The following is a 27516-nucleotide window of genomic DNA, read 5'->3' as shown; positions in this document are numbered from 1 at the left end:
AGCCCGTATCCCCCCTCCCGTTAGTATTCCTCTCGACCCTTTTGTCGCTGCCAACGTCGCTTCAGAGGCAAGTCTCCACGTTGTCAGGAGTGCCTTGCAGCGCCTTGTTGGTTGACAGGGGACACAATCATTAATTGAATCCGAAGACAGACAATTCCCTTTTGCGAAATACCCTTCGTCGCCTGCCCTGCTCCCGCACATTGGGCCTCTCTTGATTTTATTCAGCCGGTCGTCGATTAACTCACCCCACACCCACAACCACACGCAACACACACGACACTCTTAACGCTCGTCATCAACCTCAATGTATATATAACTGTCTCGAAATCCTTGCTGCGCTTGGTCTGCCCGGTCTCAGATTGTCCAAGGTTGATCGCTCTTTCGCCTTCGATATCTCTCTTTTTTTTAGTTGGATGCGCGGATGTTGCGCATGCCACTTCGGTTCTCTTACGGGCGACGCTGGCGCCGCTGGATTTCATCTATTAGACTTCTCGGTCCTGATTGAATCGGTTGACAACGACTTGGAGTTGGTGGAGCGCAATCCAAATACAGGCCTGGAAATATTGAACCGAGGGTGTTGTTTGGCGTTTGCGAGTGGAGTTGGAATTGGGCGTGTCGACCGTTGTTGATATCACAACCTGTTGATAAGAAGGGGATATCTTTGTTCTCGAGGATTGAGGTTGCTAGTGGAGAAGGTTGTAAAAGCAGGTTGCAGTTGAAAAGGAGTGTGTCAATCCACTCAAGATACTGTTGGTAAGTTTTTGAAACCCACTGTGTCTGATGTTGGGATCCGTTCAGAGTTGGATGAAGAACTCCCGTTACCTCCACACAGTTCTAGCCGCTGTTTCGATCCCTCACTTCTTTGCTGCTCCCCTACTCATTTCCACCAGATTCAACAATCACATCGCCATGGATGGATTTCATGCTTTGGACCTTCACACTCGTTTTTGCACCCCTCCCCTTTGTCAAAATGCACCTAGGTGCATCTTCGTCTTCAGACTGTGATAGCCTCTTGGTTTTCGTCTGAACTCATGAGACAACATTGTCGGGCACGGAAGCCTGAGTCTCAGCCGCCGCTTTTATATTCAAGTTCTATCGTTTGGGTTGTTGACTCCCTTTTTCTTCCGATATCTCAAACATTCCATCTTCATTCTTGCAAGCCTAGATCTGACCGTGCGAATTGAGTCATTTCCATAGGTATTACTCCGTTCCAGTATGGATCGTGAACAATGCTGCGCCGTCTACATCGATGAACGAGTCGCAAACGATTGTTGGGTTGCAAAAGAGAATCTGAATGACAAAACCTCCCTTCCTCTGCTCGAAGACTGCGATGACCTAGCCAATAACATAGAACAGATCCTAGACATCTGTAAACAAGGTCAGCTCTGTGCCTCTGCTGCTTCTTATCTCGGCTGCTAGCGAACCATGCAGACAGCAACTAACCCCTGGCTGCAGTGTATCTCTGTAACTCCGGGAAGACTTTTTCGAGCAAACTTGCAGAGTTACACGAAAACTCGAGTGAGACTTGTGCTCCAATTCTAGCTTTTATCGATATTGGTATCAAAGGGGGCAATGAATTAGTACACCGCCGTTCGATCGCCCAAAGTTCTGTGCAACTCCCTGTGTCACCGGCAGTTCTAAAGCGCAGCATGACCTTTTCGACCGAATCGGAAGAACTCTATGGCTTTCATCTCCTTTCTAGATTTTCCGCCGATATCCATGCCCAGGACGAACCCAGTATCATTGTACCTGTCGCCATCCTCCGGTACGCAAAGCCGTCTAAAAATGATAAACTTGAATGTGGGCCCCATGAGAATGGGCTTTCTGGAAATCGAGGGGGTAGTTCCCGATTCCATGCTACCGAATTGGACGTGAAACAGATACGTCGCTGTCTGGACGCTGGAGCCACCGATGTTCTCACTTGCCCATTTGAGCATTCTAGAGTTACGGGACTCGTTCTTCACGCGTACCGCGCACAAAAGGCCACCCAAAAGCACCGGGCACGCTTCTTGACTAGCCGAAAACTGCGACGCCAGTCGTGGGTGGGCGCTGACGGTCAGGAATCCTATGGTTATCTTCGAGAAGCAATGGTTTCCAAGTTGATGAAACGGATATGCAACCCAGAAGAGTCAATCGAGGATTTCCAGGTTGGCGATGTGGCTGTGGCGGAAAATCGCAAACCTCTTGTCGAGAGCGAAGTGGCGAGATGGAACTTCCTATCCCATGATTTCTCAGATGATGAGCTGATCCATGCTGCCTGCATTATGGTTGAACATGCATTATCACTCCCCGAGTTAGAACACTGGAGGATTTCGACTGGTAAGCTGACTTGCAATTTCTTTCTAGTGCGCTGGCTGACACATTGATTAGAGGAGATACGGTCATTCTTATTATCCGTTCGTGCTGCCTACAACTCTTTTGTTCTCTACCATAACTTTCGTCATGCCATTGATGTCTTGCAATCCCTGTTTCACTTCCTTGTGAAGGTCGGCACTCTCCCGCCATATCCTCCAGGGAGTGAGGAGGTATCCACGGGAAGCGGAATGGCGTCCATCTTGACCCCATTCGACGCTCTTACGTTGCTTATTACGGCGATTGGCCATGACGTCGGCCACCCAGGCGTCAATAATGTGTTTCTCGTGAAGCTGAATGCACCCCTTGCGCAACTCTACAACGATAAATCAGTACTGGAAGCTTTCCATTGTGCCGCCTACTCACAAATACTTCGACGTCATTGGCCTTCTGTTTTCAAGGATACGCGGCTACGGAAGTTGATGATCGATTCTATCTTAGCTACCGACATGGGCATCCATAACGTGTTTATGGAGTCGTTGGGCGCGCTTCAGCAACGATATCGTTCCAATAACAGAGCTATTTGGGGCTGGGAACCCAAAGATATTGACAATCACAGAGCTTTATTATGTGCGATGCTTATAAAATGCGCTGACATCAGCAACGTAGTAAGTTTCACTGAAGTTCATCTGTCAAAAAGGTCGTCCGGCTCACTAGTAATCATTATAGGCCCGCCCATTTTATATTGCAGAGAAATGGACCGATATCCTTCAGCTAGAATTTGCAAATCAAGGGAGGATGGAAGCAGAAATAGGAATGGAAACAGCCCTTTTCGGCGGCCCGCCAGAGTTAGGCAACTTCGTCAAGAAAGCCAACGGGCAGATAGGATTCATGAATATATTCGCGCTTCCTCTTTTCGATGGAGTTGCCGACGTCCTTCCAGACATGGCATTTGCAGCGAATGAGATCCGGCGCAATAAAGCAATATGGCAGAAACTGATTGATAATCACAAGTTTCCCGAGCTGGCAGAGTCGAACAAGGATATCAATTCTCCGCTCGAAACTCGTAGGGCGCCGGAGAATCCGACCAAACTGGATTGCAACCCACCGGCAGTGTATTACACTATTCCTTGCGAAAGCTCTCCCGAAGGGTCAGGGCAAGCTTCTCCAGGACGTTGCGGTTCGGACGACGATGCCGACGAAGGGACCGTGACAAATATTGAACAGAACTCGCAAGAGTCCTCAACACCGAAAAGTCATCTACCTCCTCCGTTATTCCCTATTAATATGAATGGAGCAAGCAATGGCGGAGGTCACATATCCAGTCAGGCAAACGCGCACGCTACATCTGCTCCTTATCCTAAGCCTTACAATGGTCTCAATCACCCTCGATATCCACAGATTATCGCAGCTAGTCCCGTTCCCGCAGGATTCAGCCAGCCCAGTCAAACCACAAACGGTGTTCGGAACGAAAGCACAAGCACTTACACAAATAATACGATAACGACGCCTAACTCTTCTACCTCTCAAGCTAGCAGTTTAGTTACCGCGGAAAGTAATAGCTATGACGAGAAAGATTATAGCAATCGAACATATGGGCAACCACTTCGGAGCGGCGTACCAAGTAGTTACGACTCGAGCCTTGGGGACGGCGCTTGTGATGAACACATTGCTTACAGACGGCCCTCAACAGCCGCGTTGCCGATCGACTCAAATGACCACAACCGTCAATCTGAACAGAACAACCGTCCTACGCTTGGAAGAACCGCCAGCTTTATGTCGTCACTTATTGATAAGAGTTTCACAACCAATCATCACAACGGCTTTGCCCTCAAAAATCCCTCGTCGCCTACTAGTGCCGGCCATCCTAAACCCCCGAGCCATCATCTACCATCTAATTACCAACCATTACCTGACCATCATCGCCCTACTACGAATGGTACCAGCGGCCAAACCGGGCGTACGTTACCTCGTCGAAGGTCCAGACTATTTGGGTTTTGGCGACGAAATAAACAACCTCCTTCGCCCATACTTAACGAACATCGTTGATTGGTTTTTTTCCGATAGACTATTACAATTCCTTTTTGGTCGATTGCCTGGGGCTGGCGCTTGGTCTCAGGCGTTTTTCACCACTGAAGAGTCCTGTGGCTGAATTCTCCAACTCAAGGTTGAACGGACAGGTGATTTATTTCTTCTTTCCTATCTCTTTTCTTCGAGATACCCATCGGGTGATCAAAGCGCTTCCCACGATACCATAGCATATACGACATTTTCTATTTTCACCATATGCATACCCTTACGACCCATATGAGCGGTTCGCCATTTTACCTATATCCACCAATTATATCGTCAATATGTTTATTTCCCTTTTACTAGTTCTGCTTCGATATTTGTACATATTTTACCATATATATTCTCACATTTGCAGCTTTTCATTGTCGGTGGGAGAGGTGATATTGTGGATGGGAGTTCTCCAAAAGGGATTTAGGCTGGCGGGTTCTTCTTTGGGCTCTGTTGTGCGTATTGTTTCTGCCTTCTTGCTCTGACTTTAGGAGCTCAACAAAGGATACCAATTTCACCCTCCACTTATCTTGAATTGGGGATGATGACAATATCGTCTGTTCTGCGTTATCTCGATCTTCTGTCGGCGTGCACATGATTATGGTCCATTTATTCCATACTTACCATGATGGTTTATCTTATTCTGTTATCTGCGCTTGTATATATAGCTGGTAAGAGTATATGACACTGATGTCTTTTTCATATATCAAAAACCTATATTTCTGTGCGACAGTCCTCATTATCTCTTGAACCGTATCGACGATACTCAGTTGATAGAGAGGAATGCTACCTTGAAACAAAGGGAATATCACCGACAATCCTCACACGCTTCCAGCTCCTTAGCCGGGTCATGTTCCCCTGCTATTAGCCGGGTTGTTGCTGTTGAGTTCGCTTCGGACCCTTCCACACCGCTCTGACTCTGCGTTTTGGCCAAGGCACGATCAATGTGGCCCAGGTCCCGGGAGGGATCGATGATGTTTCGAACAAGGGATTTGAGTTGTTTTGTCTCTGTGTTTCAAGAAAAAAAAAAGAAGAGAATTTAGGTGGTTTGTTAGATTTACTTGTCTTGGGGGCTTCATGTGTAGGTCTGTGAAGAGGGGGGGATGGAATGACTTATTGCTTTTTTTTTTGCTTTCTTTCTTGGTGAAGTATCGGGCATTTTTTGACTGTAATTTACCTGGAAACCCGCCTTGGACTTTACGATCCCAGAGAACTGTCTCCTGCGGGGACGAATCCGTGTTGGAGGCGTGGAGGATGGTGACGGTGAAGATGCCGCCTGTGCTGGGGACGAGGGAGACCTCGCCCAGGGTGGTTGAAAACGTGGAGAGAAGCTCTTGGGCAAACTGGACTCTCTTATTGTTAGCCAGGTGTTTCTGCATGTAAAGGGTACCGATTGAATATATATGAGTTATAAAATCCCGGATGCAGCATAAGAAACCGACCAGATCATTATCTCAATCCCAAGTTTTCAAAAGAGACATCAAGGATAATCAACATACATAGGCAGCTCTCAGCATCCAGCGACACTGGGTGCAGTATTTTATGGTCACCCGTGGAACCGCCACCTGCACGGCTGCACTGGGGGCAAGTGGTGCTGCCGTAGCTTGTTCCTGGGCTCTGTGATCTTTCTGTGCTACCATCTGGTCTGGGGACGCCATGATTTGGTTTTGGTGGGAAGTGTAGGTCTTGACAGAATTGAAAGATGGGAGTTGAGTGATAAAAGAGTAGCTTGATGGGTGGCATGTGGAGAATACATTTATGTTTCCGCTAGCACCATAGTATTATTCTGTATACTCTCACTGATAACAGCTCACTTACTAAAAAAAATACCTGAGATGTTGCAGGCATTATAATATGGGAAAAGCAATGAGTCGCCTGAAACTTTTCTCTGGAAACCGGCTCTCTATGTATGTGTATTTCGTTTCACAAGCCATCACAGATTCTCCTCGGCAGTGTAGATCAATGTAACAAAACACCAACATCAGTAGTTGATTTTTTCCCGCCCATGTTTGTGCGACTGATTACTGTTTATGGTGCACAGCAGTGTGTCAAAGAAGAGATCCTAGGGAAAAGTACAGGGATCCATGACATAATGTAGGATTTAAATCCGTCCTGTTCAGACACAAGTCTGGTCATAATATTGAAGGCGCTGCTTTTCCGTGTATTTGAGTATTTTGGTGCCTGTCACTTAGGCCAAATCACCAAAACTGGGTTTGAAGGGATAGAACTCTTTGCTTGCTGTTGCTGTTCTTGCCTCCTGTGCCAAAATCTATTTTACAAGAGAAATTTTGAGGGTACATTCATCAAACCTCACAGTTTGCAGGAGGAATGCCGGGGGATGTGCTCAAAGGGATGATAAAGAAATAAGATCATAGAAGTGAATACAGAGCAGTTGTGGCGGATGCGAGGAGATATTAATTCCAAAAGGACATGGGGCGTGAGGGTAGCAGGTATGGAACGGAAGCTGTGAACAGGAACCAGTTAAAACAAATGAAAATAGTGGTGAAAGTTGAGGGCCTAGGACGAGTGACGGGTCGATGAACAGCTAGACCAAATATCAAAAAAAGCCGCAAGAAAAGCAAGGCAAAGCGGCGGATATGAAAAAATGCCTTGGTTTATGGAGGGTCCAAAAAGTAGAGCCACGGAAAACGTAACGTGGATCTATATGAAAAAATTTTCTTCGATCCCATAGACAATTCACTTAGTTAGGCACAAGCCTGGCAGAGAACCTTCACTTCTGTTGTTCGCATGGAGCACGCGTGGGAATCTTCAACATCATGCTCGTTTCAACGCGAAAGGAAAGTGCAGGGGCCCGATGAAATGCGTATTTGAAAATGCGTTAAAGAGAAGGAATCGAGAGTCGTCAAAGATCAATTGCGGAAGTAGTATTAGGATATCACGGATGTGTAAGGTGTGGTCGCAAGGAGATGAACGGCGGCCAGGAACGCGATACGAAGAATTCGGGCGATCAATGGAGCAATTCTACATTATTATACAACAGCCGCCAGACTGCTGGGGAGCGTAAGGGTCCTCCCGTTTATCAACCTAGAGGGTTAAAGTGTGTCAGCGGCTTCGTCTCGTTGCGAGCGGTAGAGACGTTCGCCCGGGGTGTAAAGGGGAAGTAGGATCATACCTGGCCCCACACTGAAGGTACCATGAAATCCCGTGTGTTGTTGCAGTAATTAATAAGTCTGGAGAGAGCAAACAAAATGATTAGCGATCAGAGCTGAAAGGCGAAGAACGGAATGCTGGAGCACTCACGACATGGAAGCCTCTGTGACTTTTACCCTCGGTCTTTCGAGGTCCTCCCTCAGTCGCGCGTTGAGTTCGTTGAGTCGTCTGAGCTTCAGTTCAGCCATGTTCTGGCGATTATTTCTCGCATCACCTCTCGGTCGCAATTGTTCGTATGCAGCGGGCATGTTGCGCGGCTGATAGCCCATCTGCCACCGACAATTGTGAGGAAGATCCAGGCAAAGCGTCCACTGGACAGGCGCACGGATGAACCACGATCCAGGGAGGCGGAGGAGAATCGGCCTGGAGAAAGCGTGAGGACGGGCCTAGGAGGGAATTGTGGCCTCTGGAAGAAGAAGCGAAAGGGCGAGAGAAGTGGCTGTCGAATCGAGAGCTGGGGTGTTTGGTCGCGGGCGACGGCAGAGATGGCGATGGGGATGATGGGCGAAGAGACAGAAAGCAGATGAAACAGAAACAAGACCAAAGGGATACCCGTACCTCTCGGTAAAGGGGCGAAATTAAAATTGTGGCTACTTTACCATGCAGTACCGCAGGGATACCCACATTGGGCCAATCAGCGGGCGGCTTTGCGGCAGTTTGACAGAACCAATACAGCCCGTACCCCACAGTTACCAGGATCTCGGCTGAGCTGTGGTGTTTAGTGACTACAGGAGCCGACACAATATTAATAACTTATTCTTGAATGGCTTTCCATAGTGTCTTGCGCCTAATCTAGCCTCTGTATCTCGCCGCGAACAATATCAGTCCCTCTCCTCTACGCGATTCCTAGCAGTCGGGGTCGCTTCTGTGTGGTAATGCGACTATTCCCGATTGGACAAGCTACAGACCCAAGAAAAGCGCTGGTGTCTTGGCGCACCCTTGGCGTCGAGTCGCTGTTTGCGCCATAGAGAGCCAGGCAAATGAGCTATTGATATATGTCGGGAAGCAAAGGAGAATCGCGTTATTGTCCTCCTTAATCTATATTGTGAATTGACATGGATTCTTGATCTCAGAGTGATACCATAGGCCAGGCTTCAATAATCGTCGTAGGGTTGATTGTGCTTGATTTGCAGCGACCACAACCTGTGCATTTGTCAATGCGCAAAGAAGCCTCAATGAATTGCATTGAATTGCATTGACTTGCCTGTGAGCGAGAATGAGCACCATTGACCGCCATTCTCAGCATTCTGTCATTTGTTTGTCAATTGACTGCTCGTCCTTTTTGGAGGACCGCGTCTGCGATGACTTGGAAACTGAACTTTGAAACATGTTGCTTCCAGGTGCCATCCTACAACTAATCCCACAAATCTTCTTAAGGTCTGGCATCACATCCCCAAGCTAGTTCATGTATAGAGCATTCCTGGTTTGGGTATCAACGGCGGGGTTATCTTAGTTCTAGGTGGACCTCTCAGCGCGGCCACTCTGGTACCAGAGCGGATATTCATTTCACGTATACCTGCATATTTTGCGGAAACACTGTGAGAATCTTCCCAATAGAATCCTTCAGTCACAAGCAATCCTGGATTTGCTGTGTTCCTGCAGCAGGGGTTGCGCAGGTTAAGTTACATGTGCATATGCACTCCGCTTCCAGTATACTGAATTCAATTGGCACAATAGGCGCTGATCGAACCATCTTGCTACCCAAGGGCCAATAAATTGGTCCTTCCAGTAGCTGTCGATGCCAAGTACTCGGTAGTAGCCATGCTATTTCGTGGAGATTCTCATGGATGAGGAAAATCGGACTTGCGAAATTGGTCATGCTTGCTTTGCCATGTCAAGAGCAATATCAGGGTGTGAAGGCCGAAGCGAGCGTGGACTTCAACCAGATCGTGATTTCCTGGGCCAAACTCGAAACCGACAAATGCCAGAATGCGCAGCTAGCACCTCTCTAGCATAAAGGCAAGCCCATGCCATCGCACCAACAGGCCCTGAGCATAGGTATCTAGTGGTTGAAGCCAGTCGTCTCTCTCGAGGTCGTCAAGCGTCAAACGAGGTGCATCACGTGCGATCCCGTCGCTTACTCGGCGCTGACATAAGCCACCCAGGATCCACAGGAAATTTTCGCCTTCTTCGCTCTCCCACAACCAACAAAGGCTAAACGTCAAACTCGTCGTTCATCGAAGCCCCCCGGACTCTCTAGCCACCCCTCTCGTCGGCAAGAGTCTTGCACCTGTTGAGGCTCAAATCAATTCACTTTGAATCAAACGTAATCTTCGAGTTTTCTTGGGTGGTTAACCTCGCGTCAGCAGAGTCAGGGAGGAGACAGGGTGCCCAGCATGCCGCCTATACCGCACGTTAGGCCTGAGAATGTCCTCAGGGTAAGGCTATCCGTTGGCCAGTTGGCAATTTTGATGAAATATTTGCGACTGACAATCCCATGATACTTAGCGAGCTGAAGAGCTCATCGCCGTGGGCCAAATTCCAGCAGCCTTGTCCGTCCTACATGAACATGTCACGTCGAAAAGATCTCGCAGCAGCCCAATTGCATCTCTTGAGCCGGTGATGCTCCTTTTTGTCGAACTTTGTGTGGATTTAAGAAAGGGAAAATCTGCCAAGGATGGTTTATATCAATATAAGAATATCGCTCAGAATACCAACGTCGGGACTATTGAGGTATGCTAGGCGCACACGTTGATTTTGAACTCTAAGATGGCGAATGACGCTAATTCCAATGCATATAATATAGATGGTCTTGAAAAAATTTATTGAGCTCGCGGAACAAAAGGTCACAGAGGCCCAAGCCAAGGCTGACGAGATTCAATCTTCACTTGAATCTGCCGGCCCAACTTCCAATATTGAGGATCTTGATGCCATTGAGACCCCAGAGACAATTCTCCTTGCGACCGTTTCCGGCGAACAATCTCGCGACCGAACAGACAGAGCTGTGGTGACCCCATGGTTGAAGTTCCTCTGGGAGACTTACCGTACGGTATTGGAAATCCTAAAGAACAATGCACGCCTCGAGGTTATGTACCAAGCAACTGCCCTCCAAGCTTTCCAATTTTGCTTGAAATATGCGCGCAAGACCGAGTTCCGCCGCTTGTGTGAGCTTCTTAGAAACCATGTTCAAAACGCTGCCAAGTATTCGGCTCAAATGCACGCTATCAATTTGAGCGACCCCGACACTCTTCAGCGTCACTTGGATACTCGCTTTCAGCAATTGAACGTTGCCGTTGAACTGGAACTGTGGCAGGAAGGCTTCCGTAGTGTCGAAGATATCCACACTCTCCTCAGTCTCAGCAAGCGACAACCCAAGAATATCATGATGGCGAACTACTATGAGAAGCTCACAAGAATTTTCATGGTTAGCGACAACTATCTCTTCCACGCCGCTGCCTGGAACCGTTATTACAACCTGTTGCGACAGTCCGCCATTGCACTTGCTGCTGGACAGGGTTCCAAGAAGGATAACCCATCGATATCTGAAGTCGACATGACCAAGGCTGCATCTTTTGTCCTACTTTCCGCCCTTTCAATCCCTGTTATCAGCACCTCGCGATCCCGCGGTGCGCTCGTTGACGTAGATGAGGCACGTAAAAACAAAAATACTCGGCTTACGAACCTATTGGGCATGCCGCAACCGCCTACCAGAGCTGCCCTCTTTAAAGATGCTTTGAATAAGGGCCTGCTTAGCCGCTGCCGGCCTGAAATTCGCGACCTCTACAATATCCTCGAAGTTGACTTCCACCCTCTCTCGATTTGCAAGAAGATCTCGCCAATTCTTACACAGATTGGTTCTGACCCGGAGATGGAAAAATATGTTCTACCTCTGCAGCAAGTTATCCTTACTAGACTTTTCCAGCAATTATCTCAAGTCTACGAGTCTGTTGAGCTCAAATTCGTTCACAATCTTGCTCATTTCCCAGATCCGTTCCAGGTTACCCCATCAATGATTGAGAAATTCATCATGAACGGTTGCAAGAAAGGAGATTTAGCCATCCGTGTCAACCACGTTTCCGGTGTCTTGACGTTCGAATCTGACATTTTCTCGTCTGCCAAAGCTCTTCACCCTGGAAGTTCCGCTGGATCCGCGGAAAGCGAAGTAGGCTCCGTTCAGCGCCTGCAAAGCACGCCAGCAGAGATCGCTCGATCCCAACTTGCTCGCTTAGCCAAAACCCTTCATGTCACCTGCATGTATGTCGACCCATCCTACAACGAGGCAAGAATCAAGGCGAAGGAAGCCGCACATGCGACGGCCCGTGCGGGTGCAGCGAAGGAACATGAAGAGACTCTTGCTCGCCGTGCCGTTATTGAGAAGAAGAAGGAAGCGCTCTCGGATGCTTTGCAAAAGAAGCAACGTGAAGAAGAAACTCTCAAGCGCATGCGTACTCAGAAACTCCAAGAAGCCGAGAAGCAGCGCCTTTTGGATGAGCACCGTGAACGCGAGCGGAAGCGGATGAAAGATGAGCAAGATCGAATTCGCCAGCAAGAATTGAAGAAGCAGCTCGAGGAACTGAAAACTGGAGTCAAAGGTATTGATGTCGACCAGCTCGATCTTGATGAACTCGACTCGAATCGCCTTCGTGCGATGAAGCTCGCCCAGCTTGAAAAGGAGAAGAATGACCTCAATGAGAAGATCAGAATTACTTCTAAGCGCATCGATCATTTGGCACGAGCTTTCCGCCGGGAGGAATTGAAACATTTACCAGCCGATTACGAAGCTCAGAAGGAAATGGATTTGAAAGTCTACGAGGAAAACAAAGCAGAGGCTTTACACGCAGCCCAGCAGAAACACAAGGAAGACGTGGCTCTCAAGCACCGCCTCAGTCGTTTGGTGCCGCATTTCAATGACTTCAAAAAGAATGTCACCGAAAAGAGACACGAAGAATTCGAGCGGCGTCGCAAGGCGGCCGAAAGGGAATTTGAACAGAAGAAGAAGCAGCGTATCAAGGAAGTTCATGAGCGCATCCGACGCGAAAGAATGGAGCTCGAGGCAGAGGAACAGCGCAAACGAGATGAAGAAGAGCGCATTGCCCGCGAGGAAGAAGAGCGAATTGCCAAGGAGGAGGAGAGACGCCGCGCGTTGGCGGAAGAAAAGGCCGCTAGAGAGGAACAAAGAAGGTAAGTGTTCGTCAACTTTCGCGTTTGGAATGAATTTAACCGGTTTCACAGGAAACTCGACGAAACAGCTGCCCTTCAGCGACAACGTGAAGAGGAGGCCGAGAAGAGACGTGCAGCCCGAAAGACCGGCGTACCGGAGCCCAGAGCACCAGCAAGGGAAGCAGCTCCGCGCGAAGCATCCCCCGAGCGAACCGCACCACGCCTCAACCTTGCTGGTCGAACTGGTCCTTCATGGAGAGATAAGAGAGAAGCCGGTGCCGCAACTGAGAGGCCATCTTCGACCCAAGACGTTCCGCCTGCACAACCTTCAAAAGGCAGCTACCTCGCCCCACATTTGCGAGCGCGAGAGGCATCTTCTGATCGTCGCGATTTCGGTCGTGCACGTGGAGGCGACGCGCCCCCTCCTCCTCGGCCGATGACAAGAAGCCCAGTTCCTCCATCGTCGTCTCCTGCACCACAGGAGGGACGTGAAGAGCCACGACCGGGTGTGTGGCGACCGAGGTTTAGACAACAACAGTAAGTGCTGGGCACGTTAGGTTAGTGGGTTAGCTTGGTGTCCACGAACGTTTGGAAAAGTGGTTTATGGCCAAGCTCTAAGATCTATTCTTGGGAGCTCCCTATACCTTGACTAAATTCGGTGGCTATCTACCTCTTCTATCTATTTGTCCTTGAGCCGTCCCCCGTCCATTTCCCATTCTGGCGCGGTGTTAAATTGAAGTCTATGCTTTTCCCATTTTTGCATTGCAGCTTAAAAGTGCATATTTTCTGTGCTTTAATGCAATTTAATCTTCTCCTATTCGTGCCGTTATTGGTTTTCTCACCATCATTTCTTTCGCGCCCTGCACTGTTTGATCGTCAGCATTTCCTCGGCCATTGGAGAACATGTACGCGTATATATGATTTCTAATGTATGCTGCACGTTTTCCTGCATATGCTCTTTAGGCTTCCCAAATTGCCCCCTGTTTTCTCGTTTTCTTGATCCCACGCTGATCATGTCACGTCCTTTTCGACGAAGAGATGATAAGGCGTGGAGGATTCCCCTTTCTTCTTTGCTGTTATCTGATATTGACGCTTTGTGTTGCGTACTTTTGTTCCCCCATTTTTATGGACCTATGCTATGTAGAATGAAGAGAATGAGAAATGAATCTTTTATTCTAACCGCGTACTATCTCGACATGCAAGTAGGTAAATGTAATAGGTGTTATCGACGGACGTTCATGATGATAGCTAGGTGTGGGGGTATCGGTTTTCATGCAGTTGAACCAAGAAATCTCATGCCCAACCAAGGGTCTCTAGAAACCAAAAAAGAGGGCAGAGAAGTAATATAAAAAGAACATCAATCTGTCTATGTATCTTTCCTCTAGGGCTAAAAAGAAATGCATTTTAAAAATAGAATCGGGGGAAAAGCATCGCTAACCTAGATTCGTCGGCAACGCATTACCCTACCATCCATTAACCGCCCCAAAACGATAGGCAAAAAGAAAATAAATAAATAAGAATGAATCAGGAAATAGGTGTAAAACCGCATCCCGGCAGCCGTTCTTCAGGTAACCGTAACCTCCGTCGTCGCCGCTGCCGCCGCCGTACCAAACAACCGGTCCCTCCACTCTCCACAAACCGCTTCAAACCCGCTGACCACGCTATGGCAGACAGTCCCCGCCTCCCTCCGAGCCAGCCTCGCATCCCAACCACCTTTCTCAATCCACCGGATGCCTTCTTCGCGCGCTTCGTCTTCGCGTCTCATATCGACGACGAGTTCGCGGACGGCTCTGAGGCGTCGGGAAGCGGTGGATGTGAGTTGGCGGGATTCGTGGAGAGTGTCGTTTAGGGCGCGGAGGGTGTGGGTTAGGTCTGAGGTTTGGGAGAGAAGGGTCTGGAGGGAGAGGAGGGGCGTAGCGTTGGAGTGGGAGCGTGAGTGGTGGGAGGTTGGGGGATCAGGGGTGGAGGGAGTGTTTGAGTCGGTGCGTTGGTGGTTGTTGGGGGATGGGAGATTGGGGAGAATGGAGTCGATTAGAGGGACTAGGTCATCGATGGCGTCTGGAGAAAGGGTTGGGAAAGAAGAAATGAGGAGCGGGTGGGTGAGGGTCTGGAGAGAGCGAGTTTGGTGGGATAGATGGGATACAAGGGAGTTGTGCGCGGTGATGAGCCTGGGGTTTATAGATCAGCATGGAGAACTGAATGCGGCGACGATTGCCATACCTCGTGGTGCTATTTTCAATCCCAGATTGCCCGCCCAGTTCCCGTAGAAGGCTGATAAATTGGTCTATAACCTCGTTGCCGTCTCCCTTGCTCCACCTTACCAGGTCATCGATGCCAGACATTCGCGCTTCCAGCCCAGGCGGTATATCCCCTGCGTCCTCAAGATCAGAGTCATTCCCATAATCTGAGCCGTCATACAACGATTCGTGCCGCCGATGCCGCAATTGGCCCCTTAACCTCTGCTTGGGTGGCATCAACTGATCGTGTTCCGAATCTGAGGCGCCATGCGACATTCCACTGCCCATGCCTATTCCCATATCGTGTATGGACTCGATATAAGTCCCGTTTCCCGGCGCTGAAGAATCAACGCCGTCTAAAGAAACCATGACTTCTCCGTCTTGCAATCCAGACGCATCGTCCTCTCCGTAGCCATATCCATACCCATCGTCGTCCCACGCATTCGCCAACTCATCTGCCAGGCTTCCTAGACCCCCTGCATCACCGTCATGTGCATCTGCATTCATATCTGAAGTAAAATCACCCGAAAAGCGATCTAGTCTCTCCGATGTTCCCAAGGACGAGATTCGGCGTCTGTGGGACATGGGTGACTGTGGAACGGAGGTGCGCGGGGTCAGCGGCGAATAAGGAGGGCTCTGGCCGAATTCATTCCTCGTCAACGCACTTGGAGAGGCGGAGGAGAGATCGAGACGTGAGGGATTTCGGCGAGTGCGGCCCGGAGAGTTGGGAGACGATGGCATTGTGGTGCGTTGTTTTCGATCACAACGGCTCCGAGGGCGGGCAGCGAGTGAAACAATGAAAGCAGAAAAGAACAGAAAATAGAGAGATGCAGTGAACAGTTAGATATATATAAAAGAAGGGATATAGTGACTGAGAGGGGGAGTAAGCACTCCGTAGCCACTAACAATGTAATGTCTTCACCGAGTTGATGTTCAGCTAAATTCTCCTGGTCGACGTGTTTGTTGCTCTGCGGAATGAACCGCAACGATACAACAACTCCCGCAACAACATCCTTGGAAATGGCATCGAATGGTCAGTTTTCCTGACAGCCATACTAGTTTGAATGGATTATGACCTCTATTATTGGAGCCTTAAAACGGGTTCAATATGTGATCCCTCTATACCCAATCGCTCTAAATCTATGCTGGTTATTGGATTTTGACACGACGGGCTTTTCGTAGGCATTTAGATCGACCGCGTGTCGAAGCCTGCAAGGATGGACCAGGGAAGCTCTTCTAACTACTTGTTCACCCGGCACGCCTTGTTTTTCCCCTTTTCCGGTTTGATACAGGCCAGCAAGCTCTGCAGGAAGAAGTCGAACAGCAGCCCGTTTCAACGCACAACACACGGCTAGGACGGACGCATGGGTACGCATCATGCTAGCAGCTGAAGTATGGCCGGGTTCAAGTATCTACTTCCATGCTAAGATATTCAGTCTATAATTTCTATCTTCAAGCTGGTGCGGTACCCGATTCTGTAACCGCATGTTTACGGTTGTGCCTTCAAGCGACACTGCAAGATATCCCTCTTTTATCCCTGCTTCAGCTTTATGGAGACGAATGGCTGAATTCTAATGGCAGCAGTCAAGCGCTTATCATCCAAAACGATGATAGCAATTGCAGAGGCGAAATAGAGATTAAGCTATTTTGATATATACACATCACCCTGTTCTAGTTGCACAGTCCATGTTCATTCAGAGCATAGGCGAACGCCTCGTCGAAAATTCTGAGCGCGTCATCGATTTCCTCCGCCGTGATAGTAACCGGAGGTGCCAATCGAAGCACGTCGCCCATCCCCGGGTATGTAATTATATTGCATGAGAGTCCTAGCTCCAGCGCCCGATCCGAGACTGTCTGACCAAGGGCGGCGCCTGAGGCCTTTGTGGCTGGATCTGAGATGATTTCAATGCCCTGCAACAGACCACGCCCACGGACGTCACCAATGCACCAATACTTCCTTTGTAGTGCGAGGAGGCCCTGGAATAGTTGCTCTCCACGTTCGGCTGCACGTTGGCAAATGTGGTCTCGCTCGACAATGTCAAGGACCTTGTTACCAACCGCCGCTGGCAACGGGTCGTTGTAATGGGTGGTCAGCCAGAGGAAGCCCGCATCGTTAGCCCCTTTCTCAATGTCTGCGGATGTGCTAATTGAGGATAAAGGTAGGCCACAGCCAAGTGTTTTGGACAGGCAGAGGATGTCAGGGACAAATCCGTCCTCATGTTGGAATGCGAACATTTGACCTGTGCGACCGACTCCAGTCTGGGCCTCGTCCATGATGACAAGCATCCCCCTCTTTTTGCACTCGTGGCTCATCCTCGAGAGATAGCCCTTCGGGAGCTCAAGGATGCCACCTGTGGACAGGATGGGCTCCATCACAAAAGCGGCCAAGGAACCCACAGTTTGTCTATCAATCATAGACCATCCATAGTCCATCTCGGTCTCCCAATCGTACGAACCATCCGGTTTGCGGAAGGGTGAACGGTAAGCATAAGGCGCAGGAAAGGAAAGCTGGCCAGGCGCAACTGGACCACCATATTTGCGGCCCACCGAGTATGTGGCTGATACAGCACCCTGCGTCAGGCCATGATAACTCGCGGAAAAGGCAACAATTTCGAACTTGCGTGTATAGCACTTTGCTATTTTGATGGCTGCTTCAATTGACTCGCCTCCAGTATTAAGAAAGAAGGATTTCTCAAGAGACGGCGGAAGCAACCGAGCGAGACGTTCGGCAAGGTCAACGACAGGAGGCGATATCATGTTACTCAGAAGATGGTCCAGTTCCGCCGCATATTTCTGTACGACTTGGACAATCTCTGGATGCGAATGGCCGAGTAGGGAGCTCATTTGACCCGAAGTGAAGTCGATTATCTTTCTTCCTTCAAGGTCGTATATATGACATCCTTGTGCTTTTGTGATCACCGCCGGCGAGAACGTTAGGCCTGTCTTCATCAAATACCTGTTGGCCTTTGACCAGAAAGCGGAAGCGTCAGGAGACATTGCGTAGCGATAGCAGAACAGGAAGACAAATCAAAGGTAAAGGAATTTGAGTAGTTTGGATGGCTGAAGACAGAAGCATTGTTCAAGCTTGCATTTATATACTTGCTTCGTACTGCGGAGGGGCTTCGGCGAGGAAACGCAGTTTGCCCGCGGGGATGCCCGCGCCGCCATAGGTCCAGGACCATCTCCATAACATCTACGCAGACTGAACACACATATCCAAGGCTAGAACGCACTCGACCCGATCCTCTATTGCATGCTGGCATGGAGGTGGCATCCACTGAGCACAGACAATCCGGCCGCGTGCTGGGGAGGCCGTATCGATCGCACTCACACCCAGCATGTCTTCCGTGCAGAAAACGCAAGTCGCGCTGCCAAACGCGAAACGCCGCGGACAAGTGCATGTTGTGCCAGGCGCATGGAACAGAATGCGTTTTCCCGGGCACCCAGAGCAAGTCTTCTAGATCAGCAGCAGCGAGCCGGTCATCTCAAAGGCAGTTGGCAAGAGTCAACCGCCCCGGGCTTCCCTCAACGCCGCAGCTCCCTTCACATCTACAATCCGCTAGCCCGCGTGGCACTGGACTAATAAATGCGGCCCATAACCCAGCGGAAGATTATCTCAACCCGTCGCGGTCTGAAATCGTGCCCTTTCCCTCCGTTGGGATCCTTGCCGATGCCAGCAACAATAGCTCTCATGTTGTTAGCCCAGCAGTCGCCGATGACAGCGACATGTTGGAGAGCTACCTGACAACAACCACGACCGCAAGCGGGAGACGGCTTATTGGATCTTTTCCGGGTGCCGATGTTGCTGCTCGTCCTGCGCGACCGGTGTTGTTCAGCGTTGTGCCGAAACGGCCATACAGCGTCACATCACATACCTCCCGCGCCTCTGAAAAATGTGAGCTGATCGAGAAGTTTATTGAGCCTCATGCCCGGGATCTAGTAGACTTGTAAGTGGTACAGCCGGGCTATCTAGCTGCGTCAAACGGAAGAGCACCAAAGACTCATATACCCGTCCACAGGTTCTTCGCGAAGGCTAATATTTGTTTCCCGATCTTGGATGAGCTCTCTTTCAAAAACACCTATTTCAACCATCGAGAAAAGATATCCCCGGCCTTGCTCTGCAATTTGTATGCCAGCGCTTTGGTATATCACCGGGACTCGCCGCAGCTGTCCCTGAGTCGCTCTTTGGATATTGGATTCATCTGGGTCCAAGCATACGAGGCCTTGAGCTCTGAGGTATTCTTGTCCCCTGGAACGTCGACAGTGATATCTATCATTCTTAATGTATGCGGTAGACCCACCACTTCGATGTTCTGCAATGGCGGAATGATGGGACTGGCGGTCGCCTTTGCCAATGCCCTGGGCTTGAATCGGGATCCATCCGATTGGAATATCTCACCATTAGAGAAGCGGATTAGAATCAGACTCTGGTGGCTAGTTGTGGTGCATGATCGCTGGTAGTGCCCCGGTTTCTGCGCTTTCTCTGATATCGTATTGACCATCCGACATAGGTGCAGCTTAGCGTACGGAACACCACTGTTGATCCATCGTTCCCAACATGATGTGCCTGTACCAACCACCCAAACTCTCTGTTCTACCGATGCATCACCATCTGAAGCAGTTGCGGCTTCAGTCTTCATCTCCCTTGTTACCCTCACTGAGGCACTGGGCCACTATCTAGAGTTTGTATATCAGGTTGCTGAGCACTCCCATTCCGGATGCGAAACATCCACGGTAGACCTGGAAATGCTGCTTGGTGAATGGGAGGAAACGTTAAGTGACGATGTCCGTCGAGCTGTCATCTGGGGAACAAATATGGATGCTCCTGGTGCTGCAAACCTCCGCCTGTCATACCTAGCAGTGAAATTGCTCCTCAGACGCATCCAGTTGGATCTAGACAAGGGGCAACGACTACCCCAGCAACCGTATTACTTACGGGCCGAGAGAGCCGCAGAGGACATTGTCCACTTTGTCGAGGAGTTGGAAGACTGTCATCTACGTGGATTCTGGATTCCGTCTAATGGCTTCGCTTTAACGTCTGCCACAACTTTTCTATTGCGCAGCGCTTTAAAATCCAAGCACTCGGTCGGAAACACGCCACTGAAGCTTGCAAGAAACATGATTGATACCCTCAAGTCACACCGCCAGAACTCGATGTGGGACCTTGCAGACCACTGTCTAGCTAACTGTGGTAATATGTTGGCGAAGATGGAGGCTGCACAGCTGCACGAGAGTCCGACATTACCAAATCTTGAGGAATACCCAGACATTGATGCATCAGTGTTGGATGATCTGCTTAATGGACTCGGCGGTACCTTTGAACTATGAGCCTACCGCATATACGGAGTACTTGCACCCAATTCATAGGGGGATCTATACTCAGACGCGGCGTTAAGGCCACGATTTTCACTTAAAGCCGGAATGCCCATACAAACATAGGGGAAAAGAATCGTTGAGAATCTTGTGAAGCCTGATAGTTAACGCGCTGTAAAGAGTACAAACTGTCAGTGTAAAACAACTTAGAGAGCATGAATTAATCTACTTGATGAGATGTAAGATGCAGAGAATAGACGGACTATATCCGCTCAAGCATAGTATATTTTTGAAGAATATGCGTTCAAAACCATCTTCATTTAACCACCAAACCTCCTACATAACCAAAATGCAGCACCACTGACCACAACCAGCTCTATATCTTACCACGGTCTCTACCATTCAGCTTTAAGATCCGCTGTCTCTCTCTGGCCTCCAAAGCGCAGCTACAACAACCATCCCGCCCCCTCCAACAATGTCTTCCATCCGCCGCATGACCGCACAGGATCTCTTCTCGCTCAATCTCACCAACCTCGACCCCCTCACCGAAAACTACGACCTCAATTTCTACCTCACCTACCTCATGAAATGGCCCTCGCTCTTCAACGTCGTCGAAGACCGCGATGGCAAGATCGTAGGCTACAGTAAAACTTCCACCACCCCTCCCGCCGCGCCGCCAAAAGGGAAAGCATCTAATAGCTAACCTTTCAAATCTCGCGCGTAGTAATGGGTAAACTCGAAGCTCAGCACCCGTCCATGCGCCATTCCGAACACTACACGCCCTGGCACGGCCACATCACCGTCCTCACCGTCGCCCCCGCTTCGCGCCGACAGGGCCATGCGCGCCGGCTCACGGAGGCGCTAGAGCGTGCGTCGGATATCAATGACGCGTGGTTCGTTGATTTGTACGTGCGTGCTGGGAATAAAGTCGCTGTTGGGATGTATAGGGGCATGGGGTATGCTTCAATCTCCTCTCGTCTTTTTTTTCTTCTCGCTCCCCGTTTGCTAATTGTGGGTTGATTTGGGGGGATAGGTATTCGGTGTTTAGGCGCGTTGTGAATTACTACAGCGATGATCCGACGGGGCAGTCTGGCGGGGAGGATGCGTTTGATATGAGGAAGCCGTTGAGTCGGGATAAGGATTTGATACATCAGAGGCAGAATGGGGAGGAGTTTCTGGTTAGTCCGGAGGATGTATATTAGGGTGGTGATTGTTGCGAGGGCGTTAAGGGTCAAAATATGGCACTCGATTCATGTCCATGTTGGAAGATATCCGTATATAAAGTATGTAGACTGTTTTCGATATCGACTACTTGTTATAGACCTGATCTCTCTAATAACCTCTTTGTTCGGAACTGCAAAAGATATTGAATTAATTACATCTGAGATGCTTGGTCTAAATGCCAAAAACAGTTGCTCAACACCATATAATGCTTTTTGTAGCACACAATATGCTAAAATATCCAGATATGCGGTAGTCTTTCCAGCGAAGCAGAGTGAACTTTTGTAGAAACATAATATTCCAAGGGAGAAAGAAGCTCACATTCGAGCAAGCAAACGGGGTCCCGTTCGTATAAACCTGGCAGCGCACATTATGGTACCCGAACAAACCAAACACGATCCTGCGAATATCTTGACACCCAGGTAGTCTCCTCCCATATGGTTTATCAGCGCACCACCGATCGGGGTCCCAATCAATGCGCCAATCGCAACGAAGACAAAGGACATGCCCAAGCGGGTACCAAAGTCTCGAAGATCAGGGGTGATATTCATGATCACGATTGGAGGAATAGAGACGTAACCGCCGGAAAAGAAGCCGTAGAGAACGGCTAAAGCGATGACTCCGCCGGAGGAATGGATTGCGATCCAGTTGAGCGCGAGAATGCCTGAAGCGAGAGCCATGGGAGCGATCACGTTGAGAGGGCCGGTGAAATCGGCGATATAATTGGGGAGGATACGGCCGCAAGCAGAGGCGGTGTTTAGCATGGCAAGGAGGTAGAATGCGAGGTGTTCGCTCACTATGCGATTGTCGATTGCGTATGGTTGGATATAAACCATGACATTATATAGCCCAGAGAACCCGATGAGTTGGGCAATACAGAAGAGCGCGTAAACAGGTTCCTTGAAGGCTGATAGCTGAATCAAGGCACGCTTTTCTGTCGGTTGGAATCTAACCCTTAGGAGAAAGCAGGCAAGTACGAGTGTCACAAAGGCTACGAAGCCCAGAACTCGCGTCGCCCAGGCAAATCCAATCCTCAGCTGTAGCTGGCGAAACATAATTGGGTATATGACGCCGCCAACGCCGCTACCGGTTGCGGCGACACCATTTGCAAAAGCCTTCTTCCGTTTGAAATACTGGGGGATAATAGCCACACAGGGAACAAACAGGCATCCACAGCCAAGTCCAACGCAGAAGCCCTGTGCCAAAAGGAATTGCCAGAACTCGGTGGCTATGCTGGTCATCATTAATCCGAAGGGAACCAGGAATGAGCCAGCTATCAACAGTTGTCGGGCATATCCAGCATCAAAAAGCGGGCCCGTCACCGCTCCCACGAAAAGAAGGAGGAAGGACTGTACAGATCCGATCCATGAAATGGTTGATGGGGACTCGTGGGCGAGTAGGGCCTGCTCGTAGTACGTTTGGAAGACACCAAAGGCCGTTACGATACCCCTGGAGGCGAAGAGTTCGCGTTAGTCACTGGGCCTGGTTCCTTGGAGAATCTGAATGTCGTACGCACCATGTATCAAAAAAGAATAGAAAGGAGGCAAGCACTTGCAACCATGCTTTGCAACCGTGGTCGAAAGAGAGATCGTCGTCATTGAAGCCGGGCGCTTTTTTCTCTGCAGTTTCTATCGCTTCCTCGCATGATGATGAGCCTGGGCTAGGGGCTGACGAGCTTAAGAGGCCCGGCGGCTTTTCTGGCTCTTCCATCTGGTGTGGAAATTACGAATCACGGCGCAGCGAGCTTTAGGGCTATGAATATCTACCAAAAAATGAAAACGGAAGGGGTATACGAAAGCAAAGAAACAAGAGCGTCTCAGTCATAGAAAATTATAAGCTTGCTCAAGAATCCAACTCGGTATCAAGCAGAGGGATTTGACTAGCCTTGAAGATTCGAGTGAGCAGATAACCTCACGATTAAAATTATGAAGAAAGAGAGTCATCTTGGAAAGTCGGGCTTTTCAAGATAAACATGTTGGAGTCACAATTTGACAGGCTTCTGCTCCCCAGGAAATGGAGAACGGGGTTCAACCGCGAATTTCCATCTTGCGGGGCAAAGAGAGCTCAACAGCCTGGATCCAACAAGCGGAAACTGGTCAAGCTAGTCCGTAGCTAGTCCAGTGTTAGCTAGCCAGAGGGAGCAACCGGAACTCACGGCACGGCAGGCCTTATTTCTGCAGACGAGATGCTGGGTTTCGGGAGATGTCTCGTCCACCGTCGCCGCGGTTGTTCTCGAAGCCCACGGGGGGCGAGCCTTGTGGACTCGGGCCAACAATAGAGTCAATCCGTGAGCCGGAGATTCGGGTGCGAGGGGGCAAAATAGGTCGGATCATTATTAATCGATAAGGATGTGATGAAAAGACAGAAATGCCGCCTCTTTCTCTGAGTATTGAAATCGCCAGATGTTGATCCATGTTGTCTGTTTTGTTAGGACAGTATTAACGGGATCCTGCAAGCCGTTAACTATTCCGTGGTACTATCTGGTTTCTCTGTTAGCAAACCTGAGATTTGTTCGCTGGAAAGGGCTTACGGGTCCTGGGTGGCATCAACCTTCCATGATGTCTCTTTCGCATCGGAAGCAGAGAAGCAAGGCCATCATGATGGAGGATTTGATTGTAGCGAGAGATGTCGCGACGCGTTGCCACGAGAAAAGGTGACCGTCGCCGGGAAAGAAAAAGAACAAAAAAAAGAGGCTCCAGCAGCCGGATTCGAACCCCCGACGCCAGACACCCACTTCCACTGATTAAAGGGCGTGGTACATCCCACTCCCAACATCGCCAACAGCCATGGCCATCATGAGATGCCAAAAATCTCCAAAAAAAAACTGGTAACAAGATGAACCGAGATCTATCGACCGGGTCGGGGGTTGCAGCCTACTAGGCGCGCCCTCCAACCCGTGAGATGACCCCTCATTGTGACCGCAGTCACAGAGACCGTGTGATATACTAAGTGCTAAGTATATGGTCTAGATCGCTTCTCAGGGAGTAGACCAGTACTCCCCTCTCAGGGACCGTGGCTCAGGTCTGGTTAACACCGCAAATGCAGGCATTTGACGGCGCGCGTTAACCACTGCGCCACCTAGAATCCACCTCGTTGAAGGTCCCCAATTGATCCCCGTTATCTGTCTATATTTCTTATCGCCTCACCAGCCCGCAACCAGTTTGCATTCCATGTATTCCGACTAGCAACGAAACGGCCCAGGATCGAAATTATTATATTGAATCTGAATAGCAAGAAAATCAGCTAGCACCCTAGCTTCATTAAAATCATAATTATATATTCTTCTCTAAGTCCCTTATTTAACTGCACTACTCAAAAGCAGTCATATGTTTGCAAATATCTAGAATCAAAATCATCTCCTAGTTCTGGATGTTGATATGTACTGTACTTCGATCGCTGTCTCAAGGCGTTTATGTACGAGTAAAAATAAATTATAGGCCTTCTTATCATCTTTCAAACTTTTCAGCAATGGCGCTCAGCAGGAAGAGGAGATACTCGAACTACAGCATTCCAGTCTTATATGAGTCTCTGGCAGACACACATCGCAATGGCATGGGGTTCCCTACAGAAAAGACTTGAAATTTTAACGGACCCAGCATTGTCTATCAAAAGGGCCCTCCGGACACAGTGCCGCAAAGGCCACATTGAGACAGCACTATACAAGAAATTCACCTGAAATACACCGGACTCCAAACGCTATGCTAAAGACGGAACGAGCTATGAGGCGGTGGATTACCCAAGGGCTTTTGAACGTGCTGAACGCAGGGGTCTAGAGTAGCTCCTCGCATGTCCAGTCCTCATACCTGTACGCGAAAAATCAGAGATGAAGCTGAAATCGTTGCACGGACGTCGACTTTACCATCCGTCGGGGAGGGTATCTTCTCACAATCAGTGGGATCTTCTTCTGGGTGAGCTCTTTCAACGCTATTTGCAATGGATCCGTCTCTCCTTCGAGTCAACCAAAATCGGGGCATTCATACTACCACCATATTTAGGAAAGAGACACCCATGAAAGGAGGTAATAGTATTCCGTACACACCTATTCTGCAGAGCTCGCGTCCCAAGTACTCGCGCACGCTCATATTTGTCATGTACGGCGTCGTCGACCTCTGATCGTTCGCACCTTCTTTTCCTTTGCTGAAGCATAACTTACTCTCGAGCGCAGCGCTTGCATCACACTCGCTGCGGCCGCATTTTCCCCATTTGCGCCTGGTGTCACGGGTTGCCCATCACCGTTGAGACCGCGTATGTGCCATCTTCCCCGTCCTGTTCCGGGTGTGCGTAGTCCTCCGGCTCGTTGTCAATATAATCGTATTCCGGAGGCTCGTAATCGAAGCTATGGAGCAACGTGTTAGCCAGGACCCGTCGCAGTTTGCATCCACAGACGCAGGTCAGCGGGGATGCGGTGCCCTACCCGGTCTCATCGCGGTCTTCGTGATCGCCACCGTAGTCGGACATTCTCAATAGAAGTAAACGCGGGCTAGTCGGCTATCAAGTACTGGGTTTCGACAAAGGGGCGAGCGCAAGCGAGTGTCAGGGTATCAATGCTCAGGGTGATCATTTTCGATCTTTTCGTGCTTTTTTCGCAGATTTACTGGAGGGGCTTGGCATGGCCTACCGCGCCAACAATAGCCAATCGCTGGGCCGAAAGAGCTCACTAGCGCGTCTATGGCGGCACACAGAAAGTTAGATCCACACAAACAAAAAGTTGCTGGAAAAGAGCTTCAACTCCGACATAACTCGAGCTGGCTTTGCTGCCATTCTCGAGGCGGATGCCCCTCCAATTGCAGTCATTATGCCTCAAAAGCGCAAATCTACAGCTGAGCCTCAGCGTCAATCGAAAAGGCTGCAGAAATCAGCTCCATCAGACGGTACGCTCGATAGGAATTGTGCGGAGCTGCAGCCTAACTGTTTCTCTAGATGCGAGCTACACAGATCATGCGTCCGATTCTGGATCGGTTTCGTCTTATTGCTTGAGTGAGAATAGCAACGAATATAATAAACAGTCCAAAACACCCATTACACCCTTCTCCCCTGCCTCATCCTTGAAGTATCCATCCGACCTCAAAACCCACCTCTGCCCGTACGACAATTGCGGTAAAGCTTTCAATCGACCGGCTCGATTAGTAGAGCATCTGAGATCGCACACCAACGAACGGATATTCAGCTGTGAATACGATGGCTGCGACAAATCCTTCCTTCGAGCGTCGCACCTTAACCACCATGTCAAGAGTGCGCACACCATGGTTCGAGATTACGTGTGCGATAGAGAAGGGTGTGGAAAGACGTTTGTGACGGGGTCTCGGCTACGGAGGCATCTGGCCGCCCATGAGGGACGGGACAAGTATCGTTGCATGGAGTATCCGCCGTGCAACGAAACCTTCAGAAAACACTCGACACTTCAAAAGCATGTGATGATGGTCCATCTGAATCAGAAACCCTTTCCCTGCCCGCACAGCGATCCCGTAACCGGGGATAAGTGCCGGCAAGGCTTTGATACTGCTGGCCACCTCAAAGCTCACGAGAGCAGGATCCACGGGGGTGCTCGGTTTTCCTGCATGGAGTGCATAAACTCGGTGGATAGGACTGGCCCCACGTTAGCTGAAGATTCATCTCTTCACCGAGAAGCTACGTTCCCAACATATGCCCTGCTACAAGCCCATTTAAGAGCGGCCCACCCACCTACATGTCCGGAATGTACGATTACTTGTTCGTCTGCGAGGGAATTACGGCGCCATCTGGAAATTGCACATGGGAATATCTTCGTTGGGAGGAACGACGGAACTCACGCCCGTGGTAATTATCCTGGTTGCGGCCGCAGTTTCACAAAAAAAAAGGGAATTTTGAATTGTTGCGCATTAAAAACAAGTTCATGCAATCGGCAGAGAAACCGGGTTCCATTTTGGCGGGCGGAAACCGGACGCTTATTCTCTCCATTTCTAAAAAAAGAATTGAAGGCTGGACTGGCCAAGATGCTTGTGGAAAGCGATATGGAAGTAAGCTCGCACTCGAGGAACATATCAGAACAGCGCATCTAGGCCTCAAGAACGGAAAAGCGGCGCGGAGGGAGCAACTGGGGTTGACTTCTGGGTCGAAGCCGAAAACCCCGGGGGTGTCAGAA

At 49.6% G+C, this 27516-nt stretch overlaps 11 protein-coding genes across 11 annotated transcripts in view; 5 read left to right on the top strand and 6 right to left on the bottom strand.

The window, feature by feature from the left end:
* Window positions 1-1215: 1215 nt before the first annotated feature.
* On the top strand, window positions 1216-4341 carry UREG_06681 (uncharacterized protein; the record flags this gene model as incomplete). Its single annotated transcript, XM_002583668.1, has 4 exons — window positions 1216-1378; window positions 1456-2319; window positions 2371-2960; window positions 3022-4341. 4 exons carry the CDS (start codon window positions 1216-1218, stop codon window positions 4339-4341), a joined length of 2937 nt encoding a protein of 978 aa, XP_002583714.1.
* A 798-nt stretch (window positions 4342-5139) lies between these two features.
* On the bottom strand, window positions 5140-6011 carry UREG_06680 (uncharacterized protein; the record flags this gene model as incomplete). The annotated part of the gene is made up of 3 exons (XM_002583667.1): window positions 5140-5211; window positions 5415-5696; window positions 5853-6011. The coding sequence occupies 3 exons, from the start codon at window positions 6009-6011 to the stop codon at window positions 5140-5142; spliced, it is 513 nt and encodes a 170-aa protein (XP_002583713.1).
* Window positions 6012-7343: 1332 nt separating this feature from the next.
* Window positions 7344-7772, bottom strand: UREG_06679 (uncharacterized protein; the record flags this gene model as incomplete). Its single annotated transcript, XM_002583666.1, has 2 exons — window positions 7344-7398; window positions 7615-7772. 2 exons carry the CDS (start codon window positions 7770-7772, stop codon window positions 7344-7346), a joined length of 213 nt encoding a protein of 70 aa, XP_002583712.1.
* A 2088-nt stretch (window positions 7773-9860) lies between these two features.
* Window positions 9861-13165, top strand: UREG_06678 (uncharacterized protein; the record flags this gene model as incomplete). The annotated part of the gene is made up of 4 exons (XM_002583665.1): window positions 9861-9902; window positions 9973-10197; window positions 10271-12645; window positions 12697-13165. 4 exons carry the CDS (start codon window positions 9861-9863, stop codon window positions 13163-13165), a joined length of 3111 nt encoding a protein of 1036 aa, XP_002583711.1.
* A 1023-nt stretch (window positions 13166-14188) lies between these two features.
* On the bottom strand, window positions 14189-15602 carry UREG_06677 (uncharacterized protein; the record flags this gene model as incomplete). Its single annotated transcript, XM_002583664.1, has 2 exons — window positions 14189-14792; window positions 14845-15602. 2 exons carry the CDS (start codon window positions 15600-15602, stop codon window positions 14189-14191), a joined length of 1362 nt encoding a protein of 453 aa, XP_002583710.1.
* Window positions 15603-16532: 930 nt separating this feature from the next.
* Window positions 16533-17858, bottom strand: UREG_06676 (2,2-dialkylglycine decarboxylase; the record flags this gene model as incomplete). Its single annotated transcript, XM_002583663.1, has 1 exon — window positions 16533-17858. One exon carries the CDS (start codon window positions 17856-17858, stop codon window positions 16533-16535), a length of 1326 nt encoding a protein of 441 aa, XP_002583709.1.
* A 264-nt stretch (window positions 17859-18122) lies between these two features.
* Window positions 18123-20189, top strand: UREG_06675 (uncharacterized protein; the record flags this gene model as incomplete). The annotated part of the gene is made up of 3 exons (XM_002583662.1): window positions 18123-18808; window positions 18881-19318; window positions 19373-20189. The coding sequence occupies 3 exons, from the start codon at window positions 18123-18125 to the stop codon at window positions 20187-20189; spliced, it is 1941 nt and encodes a 646-aa protein (XP_002583708.1).
* Window positions 20190-20649: 460 nt separating this feature from the next.
* On the top strand, window positions 20650-21376 carry UREG_06674 (N-acetyltransferase 5; the record flags this gene model as incomplete). Its single annotated transcript, XM_002583661.1, has 3 exons — window positions 20650-20818; window positions 20899-21130; window positions 21208-21376. The coding sequence occupies 3 exons, from the start codon at window positions 20650-20652 to the stop codon at window positions 21374-21376; spliced, it is 570 nt and encodes a 189-aa protein (XP_002583707.1).
* A 336-nt stretch (window positions 21377-21712) lies between these two features.
* On the bottom strand, window positions 21713-23105 carry UREG_06673 (uncharacterized protein; the record flags this gene model as incomplete). The annotated part of the gene is made up of 2 exons (XM_002583660.1): window positions 21713-22844; window positions 22912-23105. 2 exons carry the CDS (start codon window positions 23103-23105, stop codon window positions 21713-21715), a joined length of 1326 nt encoding a protein of 441 aa, XP_002583706.1.
* A 2505-nt stretch (window positions 23106-25610) lies between these two features.
* On the bottom strand, window positions 25611-25853 carry UREG_06672 (uncharacterized protein; the record flags this gene model as incomplete). The annotated part of the gene is made up of 2 exons (XM_002583659.1): window positions 25611-25731; window positions 25810-25853. The coding sequence occupies 2 exons, from the start codon at window positions 25851-25853 to the stop codon at window positions 25611-25613; spliced, it is 165 nt and encodes a 54-aa protein (XP_002583705.1).
* A 337-nt stretch (window positions 25854-26190) lies between these two features.
* Window positions 26191-27516, top strand: part of UREG_06671 (uncharacterized protein) — a gene marked incomplete at both ends in the record, with an annotated part of 1723 nt that continues 397 nt past the window's right edge. The window contains 2 exons of the mRNA XM_002583658.1: window positions 26191-26266; window positions 26316-27191. Coding sequence (XP_002583704.1) covers window positions 26191-26266; window positions 26316-27191 — 952 coding nt within the window. The remainder of the gene's footprint in view (window positions 26267-26315; window positions 27192-27516) is intronic.

Source organism: Uncinocarpus reesii, genomic scaffold, assembly GCF_000003515.1.
Source record: "Uncinocarpus reesii 1704 scaffold_4 genomic scaffold, whole genome shotgun sequence".
Lineage (NCBI taxonomy): Eukaryota > Fungi > Ascomycota > Eurotiomycetes > Onygenales > Onygenaceae > Uncinocarpus > Uncinocarpus reesii.
Note: the sequence above shows the minus strand (reverse complement) of the source record. Positions and strands in the feature narration are given on the sequence as shown.